The following is a 12,167-nucleotide window of genomic DNA, read 5'->3' as shown; positions in this document are numbered from 1 at the left end:
TATTAAATGTTTATATATCTAAATATCTTTCCAAATACTTAGAAGAAATATTTAAGGCAAATATAAATGGGGGTGGAATCTAAAGGGAGGTAAGGTTTCTACACTTTACTTGAACTGGTAAAATGTCAACATCTATGAACTATTGTGTATGCATAATGGAATATGTAAATTAAATAATAAAAAAGCTGCACATAAATAAACTCAAAACACGACAGGTAAATTAAAGCCGAATGGTAAAAAAAAAAAGTTTGAAAAAGCAATAAGAAAGCAGGAAGAAGATAAGAGTGAAATATAAGATAGATAAGATAGAATAAGCAGAAAAGAACAGCAGACTTAAGGGCTAACATGCCAATAAAAAATTAAATGCAAATGGTCTACATATACCAATTTAGAGATAAAGACTGGCAAAAAATTTGGATTAAAAAACATGACTCAAACATATGATGTCTACAATAAATTTATTTCAAATATACAATGTAGATAGGTTGAAAGTAAACAAATAAAAAAAGATATAGCAGGCAAACATTAACCAAAAGAAAGCAGGAGGGGCTATATCAATATTATATAAAGTTGACTTCAGAACAAAGAAAATTACCAGGGATATATAGCAACATTATGTTATGATTGTACCAAGAAGACATAGCAATAATTAATGTTTATGCAAAAAAACAAGGCTATAAAATATGTAAAATAAAAATTATTAGAACTGAAAAGAGAAATAACGGTTACATAAAATTTTGATGGAATAAAGAGACAGAAAATCAGCAAGGGTATATATGAACTCAACAACATCATCAACTAAAAAGATGTAACTAACGTTTATATAATATTCCACCTAATAACAGCAGAATACACATCCGAGGCCATATAACAAACCTTGACAAATTTAAAAGAAGAGAAATCATAGTGTATTACAAGAAGAGAAATCATAGTGTCTTCTCCAATTACAGTGGAATCAAGCTAGAAATCAATAATGGAAAGATAACAGGAAGATCTCCAAACACTTAGAATCTTAAAAAAACAAAATGCTCTAAATAATCTGTGTCAAAGGGGAAGTCTCAAGGGAAATAAAAAAATGTATTTAATAATGAAAATAAAACACAACATATCAAAATGTGTGGGATACAGATAAAGCAGCACTGACAGGAAAATTTACAGCATTAAACGTATGCATTAGAAAAGAAGGAAAGTCAAGTCAATAATCTAAGTTCCCAATTTGAAAATAAAGAGGAGAAAAAAGAGCAAAATAAACTTAAAGCAATGAGAAGGAAGAAAATAGAAGAGAAGTAAATGAAATTAGAAACAAATCAGTGAAATAAAGAATTTCTTCCTTGACAAGATTAACAAAATTGACAATCTTCCAGCAGACTGACAAAGATAAAAAGAGAGAAAAAATAAATTACCAAAATCAGGACTAAAATAGTAGATACTACAGATCCTACAGACATCAAAGTGATAATAACAAACAACCCTACATCACATAAATCTCACAACTTAGATAAAATAAACCAATTACTTAAAAACTACTATTACAAATTATATTATACTATTAATAATATAATTTGAATATTAAGAAAATTAAATGTGTAATTTAAAAAACTCACCCACAAAAAATCACCAAGCATGGATGGTTTCACTAAAGAATTTAACCAGAAACTTAAAGAAGAATTGTCACTAATTCTACATAACCTTTTCCAAAAATAGAAAAGGAAAGAATACTTGCTCATTCTTTTTATGAAACTATTATAATAAAGTGAGATAAAGTGCAAAAAAGAAAGCTACAAATCAATATCTCTCATCAACATCAACATAAAAATCCTTAGCAAAATATTACAACATAGAATTCAGCAATATATAAAAAGAATTATTATACACGACGACCAATTGAAGTTTATTCTAGGATAAAAGAGTTCTTCAATATTAAAAAATCAATCAAAGTAATCCATACGTTTAGGCCAATGAAAAAAAATCACATGATCATATCAATCAACGCAGAAAAATCACTTGACAAATCAACCACTTATGAAAAAAAAATCTCTCAGAAAAATAGAAACAAGCAGGGTGTGACGGACAGAATGATTGTGTCCCTAGAAACTCGTGTGTTGAAATTCTAACCCCCAATGTAATGGCGATTAGGAGGTAGGACCTTTGGGAGATAATTAAGTCATGAGAGTGGAGCCCTCATGAATGAGATTAGTGTCCTGAAAAAGATACCCCCAGAGAGCTCTTTTGCTCTGTGTCTGCCATGTAAGGATACAAGAAGTTAGCAATCTGCAACATGGAAGACGGCTGTTATGATTTTTATTGTTATAACTTCTTTCTAATTTGGTCTTGACTTCTCTCGGTCAAGTAGCTATAGGCCAAGATAGCTACTCTCTAGAAGGGCCCTGACCAGGAGGAATGGTAAATTCAGGTGTATTGGTCAGGTGAGACACCATGAGGAAGTGAAACCAAAATGCACAAAACAGCAAAAACGTATTACTCACAGGTCTCAGAGAAATTATTGGTTATTATTCTCCTAACAAGAAGCTGATGAGAAGCACAGAGGAGGCAAAGAATTCAATCACCAGGAAGGGAGTGAGAGAGAAGACATGCAGAACTATGCCTCATGGGCATTACCCCTTAGGCTTTCCCACAGGTTTATGGATTGACGAGCTTAAAGAAAACATGCCTGAGTCAGGGAACTCACATGATTCTAGTGTTGACCATTAGGCTTTATCATGGTCAGCAGCTGTGGGGTATATTGAGTTTTAGGACTGTGAGATGAGGAACAAGTGGGCTCTATGGCACACAACCACACAGCAAAGGGAAGTTCTAACTAGGCTAAAGGTGATGGGGGTACAACACAGTTTCAAACAACTTATGTCAGACCTAACAGTGAATGCCAAGGCAGAAACTATATTAAACAAATTTCCAACAAGTGTCCCACACCAGAACCCAACCATTCTGGCACTCTGATCTCGAACTTGTAGCCTCTAAACCATGAAAAATAAATTTCTGTTATTTATAAACCCCCCAAGCCTAGGGTACTCTGTTGCAGCAGCCCAAACTGACTAAGATATGGATGTCCCTCAACTTGATAAAAATCATTTACAAAAAAACTACTGGTAACATTATACTTCATGGCGGAAGACTGAATTGTTTCTTACAATCAAGAACAAAGGCAAGAATGTCTGCTGTCACCACTCTTATTCAATATAGTGATAGAAGTTCTAGCAGAGCAATGAAGCCAAAAAAAGGAAATAAAAGGCGTGTGCAGATCAGATAGAAAAAAAAAAGATACTGTCCCTAAATGCAGTTGACATGACTGTGGATGCTGAAAATCCCAAGGAATACAAAAATACTCCTAGAACTGATGTGTGTATTCAGCAAGGTCACCACATACAAGAAAAACATACAAGAATCTACTGTATTTCTAAATACTACCAATAAACAGGTGAACACCAAATTAAAAACACAATACTGTCTGGGTGCAGTTGCTCATGCCTGTAACCCCAGCACTTTGTAAGGCCAAGGCAGGAGGATTAGTTGACCTCAGGAGTTTGAGAACAGCCTGGGCAACATGGTGAGACCTCGTGTCTACAAAAATTTTAAAATTAGCTGAGAGTTGTGGTAAACACCTGTAGTCCCAGCTACTTGGGAGGCTGAGGTGGGAGAACTGCTTGACCCTGGGAGGTTGAGGCTGCAGTGAGCCATGATTGTGCTGCTGCATTCCAGCCTGAGTGACACACCAAGACCCTATCTCAAACGAAACAAACAAAATACTGTGTACAATTGCTTAAAAAAAAACTTAGGTGTAAATCTGTCAAAACATGTACAGAGCTTGAATGCTGAAAACTACAAAATGCTGATTTTAGAAAGGTTGAAGAAGATCTTGGCTGGGTGCAGTGGCTCACACCTGTATTCCCAGCACTGGGAGGCAGAGGCAGGCAGATCATCTGAGATCAGGAGTTCGAGACCAGCCTGGCCAACATGGTGAAAGCCCATCACTATTAAGAATACAAAAATTAGCTGGGCTTGGTAGTGTGCACCTGTAATCCCAGCTATTTGGGAGCTGAGGCAGGAGAATGGCTTGAAACCGGAAGGAGGCAGATATTGCAGTGAGCCAAGATCACGCCACTGTACTCCAGCCTGGGTGGCAGAGCAAGACTCTGTCTCAAAATAAATATGTAAATAAAAATAAAAATTTAAAAAGTTCAAAGATCTAAATAAATGAGATCTAAATAAATGGAAAGACATTCCATGTTCACAGATTGAAAGACTTAACACAGTAAAGATATCAATTCTTTTTGTACTTAATGCTTTGATATCCTGGGGCCTTGCTAACCCTGGAGGAACTGCCTCCACTAGCATTAGCCAATTCCTAAAGATAGTAAAGGATCCACGTGATAGCATACCTTCCATATGCAAACCAATCAACCAGAGACCGTAACCCAACTGCCTCCTTAACAAAGCTTTCCCACTCAGTCACTAGTTTCCCTTGCCCTAATTACCCAGGGCCAGCTACAAGACAAGTAGGAATATCTGCTAAACCCCAGAGCCCACTGCAATTACTCAAACTAGCCAATCCTAAACTTGCCTACCTTGCCTCACCATTCCTTTCCCTAGTAACCACAATAAAGGCTCTTGCCCATGTTTTCCCCATCACTCTCTCTGCCTTCTGACCAACTCTGATATTTATATATGAAGTTCATGGCATGAAATGCCTCCTTCTGAGATCTGTGAGTATAATAATAAGCTATCTTTGCAATGGCAATCATCTCCTGATTTGTTGGTTTTGCCATACCTCAGTAAGAACAAATCACATTTTAAAACAATGTTGTCTGCTTTCAATATAAAGATACAAATACAATAAAATTAAAGAAATGGAGAAAGATATACTATCTACACACTAATCAAAGAAGCTGGAGTAGCTATATTTAATTACAGATGAAGCCGACTTCAGAGCAAAGAAAATTATCTGAGATAAAGAGGGGCATTACATATGAAAAATGGGTCAATTCTCCAAGAAGACATAATAATCTTAAATGTTTATGGTGCAAAAAGCAAGACTACAAAATATGTAAACCCCACTGATAGAGCTGAAAGGACAAGTCCATTATTATAGTTAGAGACTTAACACTCCTCTATGTCAGTAATTAACAGATCAACAGACAGAAAATCAGTAAAGATATAGGTTTGTTGTAGTTGTTGTTGTTTGAGACAGAGTGTCACTCTTGGTTGCCCAGGCTGGAGTGCAATGGCGCGATCTGGGCTCATTGCTATCTCCATCTTCTGGGTTCAAGCAATTCTCCTGCCTCAGCCTCCCAAGTAGGTGGGACTAAGGGCATCCGCCACCACACCCAGCTAATTTTTGTATTTTTAGTAGAGACGGGGTTTTGCCATGTTGACCAGGCTGGTCTTGAACTCCTGACCTCAGGTGATCAGCTCGTCTCGGCTTCCCAAATTGCTGGGATTACAGGGTGAGCCACTGCACCTGGCCAAAGATATACTTGAATATCACCAGCAATCAACCGAATCTAAATAACATTTATAAAATAGTTAATCCATTATCAACAAATAAACATTTTTCTCAAGCTCACATGGTGCATTCACCAAGATAGACTATATTCTGGGTCATAAAACACATTTTGAAAAATTTAAAAGAATAGAAATCACATATAGTCTCAGAACACAAAGGAATTAAACTAGAATTAAATAACAGAAAGATAGTTGGACAATCCCAAAATATTTGTAGATTAAATAAAATATTTATAAATAACAAATAGGTCAAAGAAGAAATCTCAAATGAAATTTTAAAGTATTTTGAACTAAATGAAAAGGAAAAAACAACTTATCAAAATTTGTGTGGTACAGCAAAAACAGTTCTTAGAGAAAAATTTTAACATTGAATACATGTATTGGAAAAGAAGAAAGCTCTAAAATCAGTAATATAAGCTTCCACCTTAGGACACTAGAGAAAGAAAATAAACATAAACCTAAAGCAAGCAGATAAAAAAGAAAAGTTCGAAATCAATGACATCAAAAACAAAAAATCATTAGAGAAAATTAATAAAACCAAAAGTTAGTTCTTTAAAAATATCAATAAAATCCATAATTTTTAGCCAGGCTAACCAAGAAAAAAAGAATATTTAAAATTGTCAGTATGAGAAACGGAAGAAGTGTCATCACTACTGATTCCATGGACCTAAGAGAATTCATGTCCTTTGTAGGGACATGGATGAAGCTGGAAACCGTCATTCTCAGCAAACTATTGCAAGGACAAAAAAACAAACACCGCATGTTCTCACTCATAGGCCGGAATTGAACAATGAGAACACTTGGACACAGGAAGGGGAACATCACACACTGGGGCCTGTTGTGGGGTGAGGGGAGGGGGGAGGGATAGCATTAGAAGATATACCTAATGTAAATGATGAGTTAATGGGTGCAGCACACCAACTTGGCACATGTATACATATGTTACAAACCTGCACGTTGTGCACATGTACCCTAGAACTTAAAGTATAATTTAAAGAATAATAATAATAATGTTAAAGACTGCCCACAAATTTTTTTTTTTTTTGAGATGGAGTTTCACTCTTGTTGCCCAGGCTGGAGTACAATGGCACGATCCTGGCTCCCCGCAACCTCTGCCTCCCAGGTTCAAGCGATTCTCCTGCCTCAGCCTCCCGAATAGTTGGGATTACAGGCATGAAACACAACACCCGGCTAATTTTGAATTTTTAGTACAGACGGAGTTTCTCCATGTTGGTCAGGCTGGTCTTGAACTCCCAACCTCAGGTGATCCGCCCACCTCAGCTTCCCAAAGTGCTGGGATTACAGGCGTGAGCCACCGCACCGGGTCTTCTGCCCACAAAATGTATAACTTAGATTGAAATGGAACAAAAGGCAGAAACTACCAAAACTCACTCAAGGAAAAATGGATAATCTGAAGAGGCCTATTATCTATTAAAGAAGCTGAGTCAATAATTAATAACCTTCCAAAATAGAAAGCATCATGCTTTCACTGGTGAATTCTACCAAACACTTAAGGTAAAAATATCATTTTTATACAATCTATTTCAGAAAATAGGTGAAGAGAAAATACTTTCCAACTTGTTTTATTAGGCTAGCATTACCCTACCTCCAAAACCAGATGAAGACATTACAAGAAAGGAAAATTACAGAACAATATCTCACATGAAAATAATGCAAAAATTGGCCAGGCACGGTGGCTCACGCCTGTAATCCCAGCACTTCAGGAGGCCGAGGCCGGCAGATCTTGAGGTCAGGAGACCCAGACCATCCTGGCTAACATGGTGAAACCCCGTCCCTACTAAAAAAAAATACAAAAAAAATTAGCTGGGCGTGGTGGCGGGTGCCTGTAGTCCCAGCTACTCAGGAGGCTGAGGCAGGAGAATGGCGTGAACCCAGGAGGCGGGGCTTGCAGTGAGCCAAGATGGGGCCACAGCACTCCAGCCTGGGCAACAGAGAAAGACTCCGTCTCAAAAAAATAAAAATAAATTAAAAAAGAAAATAATACAAAAATCCTCAACAAAATATTAGCAAATAGAAACCACAGAACCCACCAATGTATAAAAAGAATTATACAACATAATCAAATGGCGTTTTTTCAACATGTGCAAAGCTGGTTCAACATTCAGGATCCAATTAATGTAATCCATCACATCAACCAGCTAAAAAAGAAAAATACATCAATAGACACAGAAAAAGTACTTGACAAAACTCATTGCACATTCATGATAAAAACTCCCAGCAAATTAGGAAGAGAAGGGGAACTTCCTGAACTTGATAAGGAACAGCTAGGTAACACCTACAATTAACATCGTACATAATGGTGAGAAACTGAAAACTTTCCCCTAAGATCAGTAATAAGGTTAGGATATCCCTTCTCACATAGGAGAAAATGGTGATAAGTTTTTAGATATAGCATCAAAAACAGAATGTAAAAAAGAAAAAAATTGATAAATTGACTTTATTTAAATTAAAAATTTATCATCTATGAAAAACCCTGCTAATAAAAATGAAGAGACAAGCCATAGACTAGGAGAAAGTACGTACATATATCTGATAAAGAACTAAATTGTATGTAGGACCCTTAAAACTCAATAAGAAAACAAACAGCCAAATTTTTAAAAGGGCAAAACATCCACCTAGATCTCTCACCAAAAAAGACATAAAGATGCTCAATATCACATTAGGGGGTTGTAAATTAAAACAATAATGAGCTACCACTACATACATATTTGAGTAGCTACAATCCAAAAAAACTGACAATACCAAATGCTGGCAAGAATGAGAAACAGGAATGCTCACTCATTGCTAATGGAATGCAAAATAGTACAACCACTTTGGAAGACAGTCGGTAGTTTCGTAAAAGGCTAGGGATACTCTTAGTGTATGATCCAAAAATCGGGCTCCTAGATATTGACTCAAATGAGTTGAAAACTTATGTCCACACAAAAACCTGCACATGAATGTTTATAACCGTTTTATGCAAAATCACAAAAAATTTGAAGCAGCCAAAATGTCCTTCAATAAGCGAATATATAAGCAAACTGTGGTACACCCATCCAATGGAATATTATTCAGTGACAAAAATAAATGAGCTGTCAAGCCATGAAAAAACATAGAGGAGGCTTAAGTGCATATCGTTTAGTAAAAGGAGCCAGTCTCAAAAGGCTACACATATTGTATGACTCCAACTATATGACAGTGTGGAAAAGACGAAACTATAAAGACAATAAAAATAAAAATATCAGTGACTATCAAGGGTACAAGAGAAAAGAGAAATGATGAATAAGTGATCCACAGGAGAAATTTAGGACAGTGAAACTGTTAATTTTTTGCTGTATAAAACTGTAATGGGGCCGGGCGCGGTGGCTCACGCTTGTAATCCCAGCACTTTGGAAGGCCGAGGCGGGCGGATCACGAGGTCAGGAGATCGAGACCACGGTGAAACTCCGTCTCTACTAAAAATACAAAAAATTAGCCGGGAGTGGTGGCCGGCGCCTGTAGTCTCAGCTACTCGGAGAGGCTGAGGCAGGAGAATGGCGTGAACCCGGGAGGCGGAGCTTGCAGTGAGCCGAGATCGCGCCACTGCACTCCAGCCTGGGCGACAGAGCGAGACTCCGTCTCAAAAAAAAAAAAAAAAACTGTAATGGTAGAAACATGCCATTATGCATTTGTTAAAATAAAAAGAACTATATAACACAAAGAATGGAACTTAATGTAAGCTATGGATTTTAATTAATAATAATGTATCAACATTGGTTCACCAATTGTAACAAATATACCACATTAATGCAAAATATTAATAATAGCGGCCACTGTGCACAGAAAGTAGAGAAATGAAGGGATTTTATGGATCTCTTGGTACTATATGCTCAATTTTTCTGTAAATCTAAAACTGTACTAGAAAATTCTATTAATCAATTTTCTAAACCTACAGCACTATTTCAGAAGAAAAAATAATTTTTCTCTATCAACTGAGATACGGTCTTCATTCAAAGGCAAATATTATTGGACTTTTCCCCCCTTGAGTATGATAAATAGAAGGTTAAATGCAACTTGCATAATACATTCAAAGTTTAGATGGAATAAAAATATTTCTTAAATCAAATATGGATCATATTTAACTTTTTTTCCTTTCTGTTCCCACTATAAAAATCTCAGAGTCAAAAGGACCTTAGAGGTAACTAGTCCTAGTTTTGATCTGAATTTCCTTTAAATCTGATTATTCAGCTTTGTTCTCTATTTTTTTCTATTTTTAAATTTTCTTTTCCTAGTTCTAGTTTCCCCTATTCCCTTGACTGGCTATAATAGTAAAATAAAGTATGTCTTTATTTTCTATTGTAGTTATTGAATATGGTTTTATTATCCCTTTTGGTTTTTAAAAGCACATCCATACACACATGAAATACTCTGAAAGATTCACAAATTGAGATTTATTTTTTGTGGGGAACTTTGCACTCGCACATTTTTGTAGGTCAATGGCCTTAATGGTGTGGAAGAGATTGATCTAATATAAAGTCCCAGTGTAATTTCCAGTCTAAGGTTGGATTTTTCTGAGCAGTTTTTGATAGCTTCTACAAGCAAACCTATTGTATAGACATTCATGCTTAACAAAAACAATGTTTCTTTAGTGATAACGAATATTAAATAATTTATTGTTCCCCTTCATTGTTCTCTTAGAAAATTAACTATTCTTCATTATAAACAACTTTCAGTAAAACATAGCTCTAGTCTACATGACCACAAACGTAGTTAAAGAACTATGGAATATAGGCCACTTATTGAAAGTTAAGATTCAAAGAGACTAGGAAATGAGATTTTAAAAAAAGAACAAGTTGAAAGGTCTTTGGGATCTATAGTCTCCTAAGGAAATGTAGTCAATTATAAATAAGGGAATTGTTTTCTGGAAATTATTAATTCTCTTTAAACTTGTTATTTCAAAATACTTATACTTACTGATTTACTGAACTTGAAAATATTCCATTTGTCTTTGGGTCAAAATTAGTGAAAGTAGGAACATCTCCATTTAATTTTAAAAATTTGCCAAAACTTAAAAAAATGTATCAGGTTTTAGTTATTCTAAAATGAGAACCATCACCTAAATGCAGTAATATAATTTTGTAAGAAAAAGATACAACATTTCAGAATAGGAAAAGTAAAAGTAGATAACCATAAACTATTCCGAAGTGGAATTGAACTAACTTCTTATAACTAGACTTAGTAAAGGTTCTTCGACATTGCGAAGTTTATTTGGAAAGTTACAACTTTGTATTGATTTTAATTATAACATTTCATCTTAAAAATTAAAATACTAGAAGCTAAAGGTGTAATGTAGGGTTTCTCAACCATGGTAGTACACGTACTGACATTTTGGGTTGAAAATTCATTGTTGCAGGGACTGTCCTGTGTACTGAAAGATTTTTTGCAGTATCCCCGGTAGATGCCCTCAGTCATGAAAAACAAGAATGTCTCCAGACATCCAAATGTCCCCAGGGGAAGTAAAATAGCCCCAAATTAAGAGCCACTGTTGTTAATGTATAAATCCATTTTAAGTTGTCATAGAGCTAGTATACATCCTTTTTCTCATAAGTAATCTAATTGAAAGAAAGGGAGATAGAAAATGATGGAACTCACATGTACGAAAGGGAGCTTAAGAGCAAGTAAAGGTGCACTAGAGAAAGAGACAAACTGAAAATTCTTGACAGATATCCAAGAAAAATGTAAATTTTTCAGTTAAGTCCAAGACCATGTGATAGAGTAATAGTGCTATTTCTGAGTAAAAGTTGTACTTTTCATGGTCCATCAGAAAGAAAACATTGTTAACTGTCAAAAAAAGGATTTATTAAAAATGCCATGTGAAATTCATTCAAAAACACTGAAATAAATGAAATCTTACTTTTTTCTGTAGTGCTCCCCGGCACTCTTTGGTCCTGATCTTTAGGAAGTGCATTTGCTTTACTACTTGACTCAACCACAGATTGGTTTACTGATAAAGATAGAAGTTCCATAGCATTGTAAGAATCATACAAATCCCAGGCAGTGGACATTATGCCTAGATAAAGAGACAGAAAGGTAAAAATTGTTTTAAACCAAATTCCAACATTTTAGCTTTACACATAACTAGTCACAGAAAAATCTAAGATAAGAATATCTACTGTTGCCTGATGCAGTTGCCAATGCCAGCTACTTGGTCCACCTGAGGCAGGAGGATCACTTGAGGCCAGGAGTTAGAGGCAGTTGTGTGCTATGATGACACCTGAGAATAGCCACTGCACTCTAGCCTAGACAACATGGTAAGACCCTCTCTTTAAAGAAATTAAAAATTAAAAAAGAATCTACTGTTTATTTTTAAAAACACTATTGTTTTACAATATAACAGGAAGTGGATAGAAATGATGAAGAAATACATCATGAGGATACCTCAAGAGATCCTTAGTCATCACACTATTAGTATCTACAAACACTTTAATGCTTTAAGGATAACTCCAAATTATCTTCACAATATGTTCTGACCATCACACCTCCCTTCCCTCTACCCCACACCTGTACAGTATAATCTCATTGGTCTGTCATTGTAGGGCTGCCTTGGTGATATGCATATGGACAAATATGTTATAAAAAGACTTTTATGTTCCTTTGCTTATGATTAA

The 12,167-nt window shown here is 35.6% G+C and overlaps 1 protein-coding gene across 1 annotated transcript in view; it reads right to left on the bottom strand.

Annotated features, from left to right (window-relative positions):
• Positions 1-12,167, bottom strand: part of DNAI4 (dynein axonemal intermediate chain 4) — a 108,053-nt gene that overhangs the window by 32,923 nt on the left and 62,963 nt on the right. The window contains 1 exon segment of the mRNA XM_055233448.1: positions 11,414-11,569. Coding sequence (XP_055089423.1) covers positions 11,414-11,569 — 156 coding nt within the window.

This window comes from Symphalangus syndactylus, chromosome 19, assembly GCF_028878055.3.
Source record: "Symphalangus syndactylus isolate Jambi chromosome 19, NHGRI_mSymSyn1-v2.1_pri, whole genome shotgun sequence".
NCBI classification, from domain to species: Eukaryota; Metazoa; Chordata; class Mammalia; order Primates; family Hylobatidae; genus Symphalangus; species Symphalangus syndactylus.
Note: the sequence above shows the minus strand (reverse complement) of the source record. Positions and strands in the feature narration are given on the sequence as shown.